Raw genomic sequence first — 16135 nt, forward strand, 5'->3', positions numbered from 1 at the left:
GCTCATTTGATCTGTGCACAAATCCAGCGTCCAGCTTGGGGGAAGACTATAATTCAGACATAAAGTTTAACGAGTGTCTACATGGAAACAAACTCAATCTACTGTATATTGCATTGAAATTCAGTGAAGCGTCAATTATTATCTATTAAAAATAAATTAGTAATAGATAAATTGTGTTAATAGAAAGGAATATTTCTAATAGCAATAAAAGATGTGTTCTATGTTTAAATTTCATGTGCACAATAAATATGGTTCTGATAGCCTTTCTATTTAATAGTGTTATTGTTTAAGTTGTTCCTCTGTGACAGATTTGTGTCGGTCATCTTTGTTGACCTTCTTAGTTTTATGAAGCCTATGCTCTGCTATTTCTAGTCAAACAACAAGTCCTGCCAGCCTGTGTGATTCTCAGGCCTTCTCCTCCTCCCTAAGCACACTGAATTTATGGCTCTCTGTTGGATTGAGGATATTATGTAATATTCTTATAAACATTCAGAGTAATCTATCCTTCTGAAGCCTTTTTTAAAACCTGATCATGCACTTAGAGTGACCGTTAAAGGAAGTTACTTTAGTAAATTAAAGGTGTAAAAATACATGTTTATGCACATATTTTAACTATAGCCGTCACTCTGTGGCTTCCGGATACTCATGAATAAACTGCAATAAGAGGAGGGGTATTTTTAGAGGGGACCACAGTGTAGCAAGGCAGAGTGAAACAATCACCGAGTTACTCATGTTATTGATTGATCACTTTGGTCTGCGTAGACTTGCTTTAATTGTTAACTTTCTCATTAAAGGACGTGGCGTAAAAGAAATCATTTCACTGTCATTAAGGACTTTTTTCACTGTGTCAAGATGTGTTATGCTGAAGTATGAAGACACCATTAAGTGTTGAAGACAATATGTCAGGTAGGCTACATTCAAAAAAAATTTAGCGCTACCGCTAAATAGAGTGCAATGATTTCTATCAGCAGGAAGGTCTGTTTGTTTTCCTATGACAGGACTTTGGATCTGGGAGGATGTTATTGAAGCCCCAGATTGAAAATTCCCTTTAACTCCTCCGCATTAGGAACAGAGTTGGAGGTATCTGGCTGATATTTTAAAAACTTTTTTGACAAAAAGGAAACTTTCGTCATGTTATTCAATGAAAATGTTCACTTACTATTGCATCACAAATTGTTGACTTATCAGTTATGTAACATCCTTAAGGGAGAACGCTGTTCTGGGAACCATGTCATTCAGGTAATAAACACACTTTCTAGTTCAAGTGGTATATTAGGACTCCATTTTTTTCTTTTTCTTTTACGTACACAGTTTATTTTAATCCAACAACTGGGTGGATTGCACTAACATAGTTGAATCCTCATTGAATCCACCAGCACTAAATTAACAGCATGCATGTAAGAATGCCCAATATAGAATTCCCCTTATAAGAGAGCTGCTATCAATCACAACAGAGACTGTGGGTTTTTTTAAATTTATTTATTTTTTGGAATTTCCTAAAATAAGTCAAATTCAGTTTGAACCCTTTCTGAACCACATTGGGTCAAGTTGACTGAGGAGAACTGTTATCCTGTCATTGAGTCATTTCCCATTACGTCAATGGACTGTATAAAATATTGCTCCTCTTGTCTTCTGACCAATCAAAGTGCTCTTAGACTACACGACACAATGTCACATTCACCCTTATGCACACACATTCACACACTGATGACAGAGAACGTTATATGCAAGGTGCCCATGAGTATTAAATCGACCCATTCCATCACATTCACACTCTGCTGGCTACATGCCATATGGGAGCAATTTGGTGTTCAGTGTTCTGCCCAAGGACGTGTGGACTGCAGGAGCTGAGTTCAAACCACCGAAACCGTCAAATTTAGAGACAACAAACTCCTTTACTAAGCCACAAAACTTCTCATGGTCTCCCCAACATGCCTGGAAACCTTTACAGACATCCCCTTTTATAAGTGACTTTACTGTGCTGCATCTTGCTAGACTCTCCCCTACATTGACCATTTATTAACTATAGATTACATCATAGGATTAAAGAGGCTACAAAAAACACCAGAAAAAAAACAATAAACCGCTAAGAAATGTGTTAAAGTGAAAAGAAAAATGTTGATGCAAATGAGGAAAACAAGGAATTAATGTACAAAGAGAGTTTGAATGCACAAGTGGGCTACAAGTGATTTACGACACATTTGAGAGGAGGAGACAGAGTATGAGTGAAAGGGAGAGATAGAGCGACAGAGAGAGAGAGTGACAGAGAGAGAGAGAGAGAGAGAGAGAGAGAGAGAGCAACAGAAAGAAAGGATCAGGGAAACAGAGAACATTCATGATGGTGCAAGAGGGCTTGGACGTCTAAGACAAACCATGTGAGGTGAGTCAGCACGCTTTGACAGACTTAATTATGGTTTTGTGGGGACAAATAACACTTACGGCTCTTTGGTTGGAAATTTGAATTCGCAAAGAAAAATGTTTATTCAAGAAGTAAAGTTGAGTGTTCATATTAAAAGTCTAAGGCATGTATTAAAGCATGAATATGTTGCTTAGTGATTCAGTTATGTGTCCTTTTCCTCTGGTTACACATTAACATGATTTTAGCGAGCAGGAAGGAGGATGAATTTGACCAAGCAACAGTTTAACTGTTTTCTCACACAAGTATTAGCATTTTCTGTGTGCAAGCTATATCCTTTTCATGTGCAGAGCATTTCTGTGTTATTCATCTAGCTTGTATAACTCAGAAAAAGTTGAGTTTTGCTTTACTTAATGTTCATGTTTATTTTATTAGTAAAGGGATGGTTAGTTTGTGACTCAGTGTATTATGTTGGTAGTATGACGGTTCATGTAAGACAATGAAAACAGCTTAAAACTGAAGAACGACATATGTCAATGTTAATAAAATGTTAATAAAATGCACACGTGTAACTGTATACCAATTCAAGTTTTTGTATGGGGCCATGGCTGTTGTTTGTTTTGGCTGGTAGATTAGTGTTTAAATCACTGCTTAACATTCAGAAGAAATGGCATTTCTTTGCTAAACTTTGAAATTAATTCAAGATTTAGGTGAAACATGTTTTGCTTACTAAATAATGAAAGGAAGTTTGGTGGGAGTTGTACAAGTTTCTGACCATCATTTTATTTGATGTTACTTTTCAACAAATAGAATAGACAAAAATGTCTTTTATTTGAAATTGGTGGAAAAAAAAAAAGAAGTTTGTTACAAAAAGGACCGATGCGCTCTAACCGTCATGCAGTAACTACTACTACGACAACTGTCATTGTTTAGTTTGAAACGTCATTAAAGTGTGTATCTATGATTGTTGGCTCACCAGTGTCGTTCTGCCACATTGTTATCATACACTGTTGACTCTACCTCAGCAGCTTGACGTCATTTGGTCCATGATGCAGCTGATTTTTTTTATTTCCATGAGCTGCAATGAAATAAGCTGTTGAAATGACAATGTTGAAGGTAGGGTTGGTAATTTTGAAATTTTAAAAACTAGCATGAATAAGCATTCCCCTCCATATTATGTCTGTACCTACCCCCTTCTCCTCTGTTCTCCCTCAAAAGCCATGCACCAAACTTAAATGCACTAGCGCCATTGGTCCAGAAGCCGCTTATGCTTTGAGTGTGTGGGTTTGTGCATGCATGGTGTAGAGAATGACCATGAAGGCATCTATGGTACATAAGACTTGTACCATGTTGGGTATCTGCCTTCTAGCTAACATGATGCATGCTTGAAAGTGCTTTGAATGCTAGTGAGCCCCAAATTGCAGTTAACAGGTTATCTAATCTGTTAACTCAACATATGGCCAAATGAGCCTCTGTATTTACACTATTCATTTTTTTTGTTAGTTTTCCATAAATGTAGAAGATCACACTTAATAGATGCCTACAATTAATATTATTTCGGCTCTACATATAGAGTATTATGTCAATGAAAAAATACTTTGATGTGATTTTGAAGTATGGAGTATTTCATTATCTATATCACTCTGTTCTAGTTATTCAGTAAATCCTACTGATTCTGCTCATAAGCAATGAGGTAAAAGAGTTTAACAAAACATTAGTGGTGAAACAAGTAAGCAAAGTAGTATAATGTTATTCTAACAGAATACACTATTTACCAGCCACTTCACATTGATTGAATTGTGTTATGACAGGCTCCTTTTTCACATCATTCTAGAAAAAAAAACGGAAGCAAAAAGTATTTCTGGCACACTTTTCCTAGAGAAGAATATAAGACATTTTTGCAGTTGGATGCAAGTTCATTAATTATGCAAAGTTCTGTAAAATGATCTCTGCTTCTCATCCTGATACTTAGGTGTTGTGTTTCAGCTGTTACAGCTCTGTTGTAGTGCCTGAGCAACAATGCAAAATGAAAGTAAAGAACACAGTCATGGATCCCTTACTTACTGTTATTTCAGTTTATCCTCTGTTGGGAGCAGCAGGGTGACCGGGGACATGGCTTGATCTGAACTGTGTCAGTGCGGAACAAACAGAGTCACCATGGAAACAAGAAGCCTTTGTCACTGAGGAAAATCTACTGACTTTAATAAAACATTAAAAAAAATAAAACATTAAGGTACTGAATCAGATGGCCGGGTAGAGCTGAAACATTACTTGAAATTAGTTTATTTACAGCTTAAGGAAGGTTATCTCTGCAGTTAAGGGGGTGGGTTATTAAATTATTGTGCACAGTAAGGGAAACATTACCCATTTTGAATAAACATTACATTATGTGAGGTGGAAGTGCTTACAAATCATTTATAGTTCAATTTAGAGACACTTGATAGTTGTGATTTTAATAATGATCTTGTCACTGCACAGTTAATTCAAATTGAAACCAGCTTGTCATGGATTGATTTTTTTTTTTTTTTTACCTTTTTTTTCCTAAATCAAAGCTGATCATACCATGGTTAGTCTCGGAGGGTCTCCTTTCAGGCTGCACAAAGCCCCAACATCTACACCAAAATGGTAAGGCAGCTCGGTTGTCACATATCCAGCAAACTCAGGACTAAAATAGTCAGGATGCTCTTGTGAAGGTCAGTGCTTGTAGCCCACAGTAATAACTCAAGGCAGCTCAGATGGGGGGATAAACACATTCTAATGAACTGAGATATTCTCTACCTCTTAGATTTTGGTAGCAAGACACTTTAGAGAGGTTTTTTCAATATGAATAAGTCCAGTTTCCACCATGTGGTCCCGACCCTTAAAGGTGGCGATAACGCTGCAGTGCGTTGATTGGTCGAAAGAATCGTCACTTTTGAAACGCAAACAGGATCAGGCTTTACCGAACTACACCATACTGTACCAAACTGTACTGTTCCATACCGGACCGCTTGGTGGAAACTATAGGCTCAAGTGTCTCAGTGAGGGTACAGGGGTTAAACAATGTTTTGGAAATGATAGTGAGCATGCTGTGTGTTTTAATAATACTTGATCCCACTGCAGATAATTTTATGAACACACCTATAATTTCCGCCATCCTAATTTAAACACCACGGTTCTCATCAGTGTCAACTGCAAACACTTCATACTATTATTGTATACAAGATGTCAAAGCAAGGGATGAATGGTTGGAAAACCACGACTTTTGTCACAGAACAAAAAAATACACATGTCCTTCACCTTTAAACAAAGGTATATTCTTTACGACAATGTTTAAATAGTCTAAAAATAAACATGAATGAGTGGGCACTTTGGTGTTACAAGTGTCATAAAGCCACAGGTGCTGATAAGTTCTTATCAGTGTCAACTGTTTCTAATATTGCTTGGCCGTCCCCTTTCTTTAATGGTAATGTTTGCATAGAGAGGTTAGCTAAGGTGTGATTCAGCCCTCACAGAAAGGCTGCATCTTTCAGAGTTCATCCAAAGAACTCTAAACAATACAAGTGAGAAATATGGTTATGTGACGTTTATGGGGGTTTTCTTATTTATTTCTTCAGAGTTAATCACACATCACACAGTATCTGAATGATGGCATATGGGGATAATTCAGTTTAAATAAGTAAACAGACGCTCAATCTATGTTTGAAGTGTTTCTCTTCACAGTTATTTAGTTAGTTAGTTTTTTCATCAGATGGCCGTTCTATAAGATAACCCCTCATCTGCAGAAAACTAATAAAACATGCAATCAAGCATGCAGAATTTACACTGCCACACATCATGAGCCTGTTAAAACATTTGTCTGGGCTTATAGTTTTAGCATAAATGTCACAAAACAAAACCAAAAAAAACTGTATTTAATCTGGTCAACAAGGTTCAGGTTATTTTATTTGTACCTGCAGGAATGTTTTATGAGTGTTTTTTATGATCTTGTCTTGAATTAGTCCGACAGTATACGTAGCACAGCCTGACGCTTTAGCAAATGCTTTCTCTTTCGAAAATGTTCCCATCTTCAGGGCACAAGTCCCAAACCCTGTCATGTGTTTATACAAAGACACATTATTTCTATCTCTTTCTCTTTTAACATCCGAGTCCACTCCCGATTTCATTTGGATATCCAGACCTGCCAAAGTCCTGAACATGTAGTTTAAACCTCTTCACTCTACTCTCTGTCCCATTGGTTAGTCTTTAAGGGCTATCATGTATAAGCTGTGTAATGTCAGCTGAAAGCATCACACGCTTTGAAATAATAGCCACTAAGCCTCAGGGGGAAGAGAAAGTCAGTTCTGCCATTCTATGAGCAGCATTAGGGATGTCTATAATCCTGGTGAGGTTTAACAAAGGAAAGTACCAATCCAAAACTTAATCATTGTAGCTTTTTGCTGCTCCAAAGGGGGGGGGGGGATAATCAATTTAAATAGTCCGGGAGACAGGCATATTCCTCACCATTTTCCATTAATTTCTATGTAGCCCATACCTTGGGCCATCATAAATTGATCACAATCACTCCCAACTTGGGGCCATTCAAACCTTTTTTATGCTTTAGTCAATTTAATATAAAGCCAAGTGATCTTGTTAAAATTGCATCATTAGTCTTACAAATATGGAATTTGGCATAGATTTAGCCCAGCTTCATTGTTAATATCACTGCCCCATTAAATTGAAAAAAGCTTCCCTCATTTATAAGCTTTAATTGGAAGACTTACAGGACCATTTTACCCTGAATATTTCCCTTTCTGTGGGCCAAACTTCATCAGTATTCCTCATAGCAGAGAAAAGAATTCTCAGGTCCCATCTTTCAATGTGGGGTTAGCATGGCACTGCACTTATGGTACAATAGGTTTTTTTTTTTTTTTCAAATACTCTGTGTGTACCGCTAATGAGAGGAGCGTGACAAGTCAGCAGGGGAACCTTATTGCTCAACGTATTGCTCCATCTCGACATTTTCATTTAACTTTTGAGGATTAGGTGGATGTTAATGTACAACATATCAGCCCATGTTTATGTATGAAATAAGGTCACATTGGGTCTTCTTAAATGAGTGTGACCACCATCTACACTCCAACCCTCAAAAACAACAACAGCCTTACACTCAGACTAAAAGAAAGTGAAGGGTCAGGGGCATACATTTACAATAGCTAGGTCACATATTGTGACAGTCAGCTTTAGTAGTATTAAGCTCAGAGGCTCATGTTGATTAAGTCTGTGCCCTTCGTACACACTATCTGCTACATACTGACCTACAGTAATGTGTTATCTTGCATAAGAGGAATTATGTTGTAAGAATTCAATTGACGTTATTAAAAAGGCACCATCACATAATATTAAATGTTTACAACACAGCTTACTGTGTAGATTTATTATGCTCTCTTTTAATAATGTATATTTTCTTGTAATAACTGTCAGTTTTGTTGTTGACCAGGGAAGTGGTCCTCTCATGGGTTGCAGTGGCTCTGTGATTGATGATGATGATGATGATGATCGCTTTGATGGGCTTTTCAATCTCTCACTGCTTCTGAACTGGTTTCCCTATTCACACAGGAGTCATGGAATTGGATGGAGAAGGGAGCCAGCAGTAGTTGCAGCATTTTGGAATTAGGTGGGTGAGCCTGTCTCTAACCAAGATACTACCAGCAGCTCTGTCTCAGTGACCCATTGACCGCGGAGGGGGTCACCATGATCTCCACAGCTCTCCGCTGGCTGGTGCTGGTGTCTTTTATCATCTTGACCATTGGTGGGAACGTGCTGGTGTGTTTGGCTGTAGGACTCAGTCGACGTCTGTGGCGCATCGCTAACTGCTTTGTGGTGTCGCTGGCAGTGACGGACCTTCTGCTCGGCCTCCTTGTGATGCCCCTTTCTGCCACTTTGGAGCTTCGTGGCGGAAAATGGCCCTTCGGAGGAACCATTTGTAACATCTACATCTCCGCAGATGTTCTGCTGTGCTCAGCTTCAATCCTGACCCTGCTGGCCATCAGCGTGGACCGATACCTCGCCATTTCAGCCCCCCTCAGCTACTCCCAGAGAGTTACCCCTTTGAGGGTGACACTGGGCATGATCGCCATCTGGACATTGTCACTGGCTGTGTCCTTTGTGCCCATTCACCTGGGCCTGAACACAGCGGATTACAAAGTGCAGCACGTAGACTGGAGTATTGGAGACGAGGACAAGGAGGGACGCTACTGCCAGTTTCAATGGAATAACAACTACATTTTCTTTTATGTTTTGGGATCATTTTACCTGCCTCTGCTGCTTATGTGTGGAATGTATCTATGCATATTCAGGGTGGCACGAGAACAGGTCAGTGATTGTTTCATTTTATGGAAAAAACTGAGCTGGAATATCAAAAGATCAACTTTAATCCAACAAGATTTGTTTTCAGATCAGTGATCTACATTTCTGTGTGGAACAAGCACTTGCAACAGACATTAAAGCAACTGGAAACCCAAATCTACCGAACCCTTTTTTGGAAATGTAGGTCTCATGTAAAAACAGTTGAACATCTACAAAGTATTAGTTGTTATTTACGATTTACATTTGAATATTTGTCATTTCATTTTGCGCATCATCCTTTCTGCAAACCATTTGGCTACTTAACTACCCTTCAAGAGTCAACAAAAGTTGTTTATTTCTTTCTTTCTAGGTAAATATGAATTGTAGGCCTCTGCTCAGTTCAGTTTGTCTCAGTTCAGCACGCATTTTGCGGCATTTCCATAGATTAAAGCTGTGAAAGATTCCCAAATCAATCGACCGATCTGTACCTTCCTACTTTTTGGGACCCTTCCAATGGGATGCCAAGAATATCGAGCCAACCCTAAAAGGTGAAGCTAGCCACTGCAGGCCGTTGATTGAACAGTCACTTCCCGTGTGACAGCGGTAAACAAAACCCTGCCATGTTTAAACACCCAGTGTTTTTTCGGCTGTATTTCTCCACATGGCACACAGCCTTCTCTAAAACAAAGCTGGTATGTGTTTTGTAATAAAGAGTCACATGCCAATGACTAAGTAGATGAATTGCTGGATGCCTTCTATCGATGGTTTTGTTTGTGTCGCATTTTTCTCCTTTATTGAATTTAATAGCAGGTTAGCTGTTAGCGATTAGCTGCCATCATGCAACGCTATTACGTAGCTGGCTATCGGCATCCGGCATACACAAAGCCAGCCTACTGATCCATACCGGACCACTGTGTGGAAACGGGGCTTAAATAGAGAAGTTTTGGTTTAAACAGCATTAGCTAACACCGAAGAGCTATTTAGGATTGCATTGGCTTGTAAAACAATTATAGGCTAAGCTAACATTGTGTGCTAACAGATAACTGTGAAATGGATAACAAAGTATTTTTTAACTCATTGCACAGTGACAACGTGAAATAGACATTTTCAAATAGAAGTCATTTTGCTTCCTCTTCTGACTCCACTAAAAAAACTCACCGTATTGTTTACTGTAGTTCCGTACAATATTAATTCTCACATGGTTGACACTGAAGTGCCAACAACTGTAGTTTATCTTCTGGTTTTCTGGGTTAAGCTTAAAGCAATTGTGAGTCATTTTGTCAGTGGCAGGTTGTCAGAGATGGCCGAGGAAGTTTAGCTTCCTAACAACTTAGCACAAGCTCAAGCCACTGATCTATTATTTAGCACTGCATTCAAAGTTTTTGGATCAAAAGTGGACATCTCAGTTTGTGTTTCACGTGTTTGCTAACTGCTAATTGTGAGATGGATGGTAAAGCATTCTGTCACTGTCTCAAGAGCATTACAATGAAATATTAACCAAGCTTCTTTGTCATTCTAACTTAACCCAATTAACATTAACTATACCATGCTGGAAAAAAAAAAACTGACACATGTGCTGTGTGAAAAGCTAGGGAGCTGTCAAAGATCTACCAAGCCTCTAGAGTCTCAGAACTTAAAGAATTAAATTAACTGGTGTTCATCAGCTTTGAAAATTAAATGTTTTAATGTGATTTTTGTGTACCCTTAATGACAATTAAATATCATGTTGGTGCTTTTACTACTTTAAGCCAGATTTCCAGAGGCTTTTAATATCCCACTTACAAAGTCATTTTCACTTGTCGTGTACTGCTAAATTTAATCCTTTGTCATGAGATCACTGACAGATCATCTCACTTTCTTTGTCCGCTGGCTCTTACTAACATTGTCTTCCTTTTTTTCCCCAGGCACGACGTATTCGCGCTGCAACTCCTTCATTTGCACGCACAGCATCAAACGCTGCCATCGCCCAGGAGCACAAAGCGACAGTGACCCTTGCAGCTGTACTCGGGGCTTTTGTCATCTGCTGGTTCCCCTACTTTACCTTCTTCACCTACATGGGCATCAGTTCAAAAACAACCCCCCCTAACACGCTACACTCTGTGGTGCTGTGGCTGGGCTATTTTAACTCAGCTCTTAACCCCATCCTGTATCCAGCCTTCAACAGGGATTTCCGCAAGTCCTACGGAGAGCTGCTTCACTGCAGAGGGCTATCCCGTAGAAAACGGCAGCTTAAGTCTGTGTCTGGGCATAAAAGATTGACCTTTACTAATGGACAAAAGCTTCCCCAGCAGTTCGTGAAACATAAAGACACAATTAAAAAAGACAAGGAGGGGAAGAGCCTCACACTATGAACTTGATGGGAAGTGGCATCCCTCATGAGCCCAGATGAAATACAATGCATCTGTTGGACTGTCGACTGGCATTATGCTGTAAATTAAAAATGTGCTCCAACTCACACAATAACAGATTGCCTAATCCCTTACAGTATCAGTTAGGTTCTTAGTATAAAGTGCCAAAGATATTGTGTGAAGCTTGTGGCTCAACAACACAAATGTAGAGGTATTGCATGTTTGTATCCTTGATAGAAACTTCATCCATAAACTTATTCAATAGGCCTGCATTCTTTTCTTGAGGTTTTCACTATTTGCAATCAACTAGTTGTATTTTTATGAGCTGAAAGTAAAACCTTTTTGTTTAAAACAAAAAGAAGGCTGCCCAGAGTGGGAGAGAAGGAACAGATGGTTCAGTAAGTTTCCCAGCCAACTGCACGGAGTCACAGGTGGTTAAAAGTTTGCTAATTGTTTATTTTTCCTTTCCCTTGACGCGGCCAAAGAAAGTGAATCAGTGACCAGAAGATGGTTTGATATGTACAATATGTTTGACTTCAGTTACCTCCTGGATTGTTTGCTACAGTTCAGACTAAGCGCTGCCTAACAGGCAAAACTAAAATCAATGAACAACAATACCTAATATCTTGCAACTTAATTTGCGGTAAAACAACAGCTCAACTATGTCCACAATACAGCTATTGATACTTGATCAGGATTGTAAATGACGTCTGCTTAGTGAAGATTAGATAAAAGTGAAACACAGCTTGTTTGCTGATGTGATACTGACCAATAATAGACTGCTTTTCATTTGTTTTAGGATAAACTAGTAATGTTATTTGTTCTTTAGAGTATTGAAAAATAAACTCTGTCGATGTTTCCTCAATTCAGTATTGTTGTCCCTAAATACATTTTCATGCATCACTTTTTTAAAACGCTACTTTTTTTTCCAGGATAGTCAATAGAGACAGAAAGAGTCAGGCTGCCCATTTCCAGGACAAAGGCTTCTGTAAAGTGGGTGCACAAACTAACCAATAACTGTTTTATTACTTTTTTCATTGACTAACCTCCTTGCGTTACTAAAACACATTTCACACCATATAATGAATATCTTATGTCATCATCATTTTGTCCTTCTAATGATTGAAAGCTTAAATAATCATGTGCAGATGGAAATGTTTTTCCAGCATTGTCAGTGACAACAGCTGAAGGGCATTAAAATTTTATTGTGGGACTTGCTGCTGTCAGGGAGAGTTAAAGAATTGCTGGGGTAAAGGAAAGGGAACGACATCCCTTTGGAACCAGTTGATAATTTCACTGCTGTAAAAAAAAATAATAAAAAAGGAGGAATGGTGCTGAGGTGGAGACGTTAGATCACACTGAGATTCATGAATATAAGGTTAGAAACTTAAAATGATTAAGTCAGCTGCTGCATAGTGATATTTGAAATGGAAGTCATAAAAATTAACCCTGATTCAGGTCAGGCAGCAGAGGAGTAAAAAGTCTGAATGGAGCCGTGGGACCATCTATAGGAAGGATTAAATGCAATAGACTTCTCTGAAATGAGAAGGATAGATAGTGTTTTTGGTCACGTGCAGCACGTACATCTTTAGCAGAGGAAAGGTCTCCCAGAGTTTGACTGTCCAGAGTTCAGTAAAACTTTCTGAAATCCATGAGGAGGCTCTATGGCTTATTAACATTCACAAACCAGGAGATAAGAGTTGTGTTTACATCCAGCAATAATTACTGTCAATAATCAATCTCCACAATTGTTGCTTTAGAATTTTTTTCTCCATTGAATTAAAAGGATATTTGTTCCTCAGAAGGCTTTAATGAAGTTAAAAAGCTTGTCTTTTTGACTTTGAACATTGCCTAAAAGTGCATTCTTTTGGTTTCTTATTAGCATAGTTAACCACCCACTAATGCCCATAAGAGGGCATGTTAAGGGCCCTGCAGACACACAGGCCCAATCTCGATGGCCACCCAATCTAACTTTCCCACCGAGTCTGTGAGGGCTGTCCCTCTGTTTAATTGAAAGTGTGTGATTAAACTAGCTGAATTTTTAAGCCCTTTATGCACTTTGTCCATAAGTGGGCATATCTGCAGTCTATAGGAATAACCCATAGTTCATGGTATCAACGTGAAATGTGCGCCGCCAAGATAGCCGCTTTTGGTAAGCAGAACTGACGTGAAGAGAAACAGAGAGCAAAAAAAGTGCCAGTATGTAGTCTATATATTCAAGATAATAGCTATCTTTTATGTATCCCACAATGGAGAAATACACATTTAGTAAGAATGTTACCCTGTCAAAGTACAACCAATACAAAATGCATTATGCTTGAACATTTTAGCATTCTGAGTTCTCTTTATCTAGAAATGTTTGATGCTGATTACAGTACTCCAAAATACCCTGAACAAGACTAGGTAGAAGGACTTAACAGAGACAAATCCTTTAAAAGGATCCACATCACCCTCACAAGACAGCCAAGCTACACAATAATATGACTGCCTTCAGATGATATCAAACATAATTGAATTGATCACAAGGTTAAAACTGGGTTAATAGGCTCGGAGACAATGGTCCCATACACCATGCATCATCAAGTGTTTTAAGAAAAAGTATCACTTGCTAAGAACTGTGCTAGTCCAATCTTGCACTTGTCTTATTATTTGTATTTGTTCCTGTCTCCATACTACACAATGTTAGGTCTCATTTTAATTGTGGTTATCTTTTACATGGTCATTTCCTATGTTTACAGCTGAGCTGTAACATAGGAAATGACCTGTTGAACAAAGAGCGGTGTTACTATCTCACTGTCAATAGTTGTATTGTTGTTTGGATGTTTGTCCATGAGTGAATAATTTATTCGTGTTAACATTGGCTTGAGGAAATCCAACAGATGGACTTAGGTACACTATTTACAGACTTTCAGTAACCTGTGTAACAGGATGGAGGCTGCTTTTGAGGATTGAAGTTTCAGTGAACCCTCAACAGTTTAAACGCAGTGTTTAAACTATACCATCAAAGTGATTTCACCTTTTTTTCACATTTTAAACAAGAAACAGCATCATTACACTATGTTATACGTCAACAAAAAGAGAACATTAGGAAGATTAAAGGCAGAGTTGTTCCTTTCTCCAGATACACCTCTTAAGATGTTGGTTGAAATTGTCTTAATAATAATTAATTAATTATTAACTAATAATTCATGTACTCTAAAAAAGGAACAGACTACGAAGTAGTAGTAGTTACATTTTGTTACATAACTTCCTTATCAAATAAGTGGAAAAGGTATTGTGTCAAGGTAGAGAAAAATGACTGCAAAACTTGAGATGATTTGTCTTTGCCTTCAGAGGATGATAACGGCAGTGCGACCAACGCAGGGGAAAATGAATCGATGACGAAAAAGCTCACTTCTGCCAACTAGCTCACTGAAGCGATGGCGTGCTCACTGCTGAGGTGGTGGAGTTATATTGTGTGTGAGTCAAATGTTCAGATCCAGCAGAGAAGCCAATTGTAGCAATTTGTCAACTGCGTGCTCTGAGGAGGAAATGAGTGCAGAGGAGGCCTTTGGCATTTGGGGGTAAAATACCAACCAGGCTAACTTCTTCAAAAGTGTTTCTTGGATAAGATTATTATTATTTATTTTATTTTTTTTATCCCAGAGGGGGAAATTCTGGTTCGCACTCTGTTATTTTAGAAACATGCTTCTCACACACACAAGCCTGAATCACACAGATGCACGGGCACGACTTGTGGAAATGCATTTTATGGAGTGCGGCGGCAGCCCACAGGAGGCGCCCTCTGAGCTGGTGGGAGTTTAGTGCCTTGCTCAAGGGAACCTCGGCAGTGATCGAGAAGTGGTCTGGCACCTCTCAAGCTACCAGACTCACTTCCATATTTTGGTCGCACAGAGCTACTGCCGCCCCTGACTGGTGACTGGTTATATGATTTTTTTTCCTGTTTCTGCCATGTCTCCTATGGTTTGCATGTTGTACACTACTACCTACATAAATGTATGTTAAACAAATTACACAAATCAGAAAATAGCGTCAATATGCATAGGGCCCGAGAAAAATGTTTGCCACAGAGCCCCCTAGTGGGATATTCAGGCTGTGCTTCTCCAGAGGGCATCAGCCATCAACCTCAGTGTTAGCATTTACAAACACCCAATCCCAATCTTCATACTGCTGGACTCACTGACTTTGACGTATGTTTCTGGTGAGAGTGCTAGTGCTTTTTGTCCCAATGTCAAATCATCAACTGAGTTAGGGTCCTGATGCAGACAGCACAATATTACATTTCTAGGAGTGTAAAAAGATCTCTTTCTGAAAGAGTAACTGATCTTATATGATCCGAGGGAATCTGTCTGCAGAGGCCTTGATTGGATACGCATGGAACCGGTTGATGGCCTGGTTTCAAAGTTATGAACCAGTTAACGGAAGTTTGCTTTTCATCCTGCAGACTGTGTTGAGCAGTTTTAATCATGCAATAATTTTAAACTTGCTAGATTTGACAATTTACATCTCATGAGAGTAACATGAGCTCAAGGGGATTGCAAAACTGCATAAATTAGCTCATAAGGAGGAAACAATGTCTGGAGAGGAACAGCCCAAAGTCTGCTTGTCTACACTCATCTACACTTTGCACAACAGTGATTAAATACAACCACTGAATGGAGAACCTCACCTGCTGAGATGGCAAAGCGAAGCTTTGATGCTAACATTCGCAAGCAGTAGCCCAAGCTACTGTCCCAAACATGAAACATACCGGCCACAACTCGCAGAAGTTACAGTGTCTAGCCTGCTGTTTGGCTAAAATTTATAACATAATTTATACCGAATACAGAACACATGATTTATACATTTGAGTCTAATCACATTGAAAGCAGAGTGTACCTGCATGTTTTATTCATTTGAAAAAGAACTGTGTATGCAGAGAGAACGTCAAGCACAACCGATGCCTGAAGGTCACATGTAATTCATACCAGAGAAAAAGATGTCATAAAGTGTTTTTATTATTCTATTTTATTCTACATTGCCTTTAATTGTTGCCTCTATGTGGCAATGTATGTAGAGCGTTACAAAGCCATTGAAGTGTAATTAACAGTAGAGCTTCTAACAAAATGTATTTCTCCACATCACA

At 38.8% G+C, this 16135-nt stretch overlaps 1 protein-coding gene across 1 annotated transcript; it reads left to right on the plus strand.

The window, feature by feature from the left end:
* Positions 1–2345: 2345 nt before the first annotated feature.
* On the plus strand, positions 2346–11425 carry hrh2b (histamine receptor H2b). Its single transcript, XM_079356267.1, has 3 exons — positions 2346–2380; positions 7934–8689; positions 10567–11425. Exons 2-3 carry the CDS (start codon positions 8069–8071, stop codon positions 11011–11013), a joined length of 1068 nt encoding a protein of 355 aa, XP_079212393.1. The 5' UTR covers positions 2346–2380; positions 7934–8068; the 3' UTR covers positions 11014–11425.
* The last annotated feature ends 4710 nt before the right edge of the window (positions 11426–16135 follow it).

This window comes from Symphodus melops (assembly GCF_947650265.1).
Source record: "Symphodus melops genome assembly, chromosome: 11".
NCBI lineage: Eukaryota > Metazoa > Chordata > Actinopteri > Labriformes > Labridae > Symphodus > Symphodus melops.

Coding starts and splice junctions, on each gene's coding strand:
- hrh2b (XM_079356267.1), top strand. CDS start 8,069: ATGATCTCCACAGCTCTCCGCTGGCTGGTGCTGGTGTCTTTTATCATC. Junction 8,690..10,566: donor TCAGGGTGGCACGAGAACAG/GTCAGTGATTGT, acceptor TTTTTTCCCCAG/GCACGACGTATTCGCGCTGC.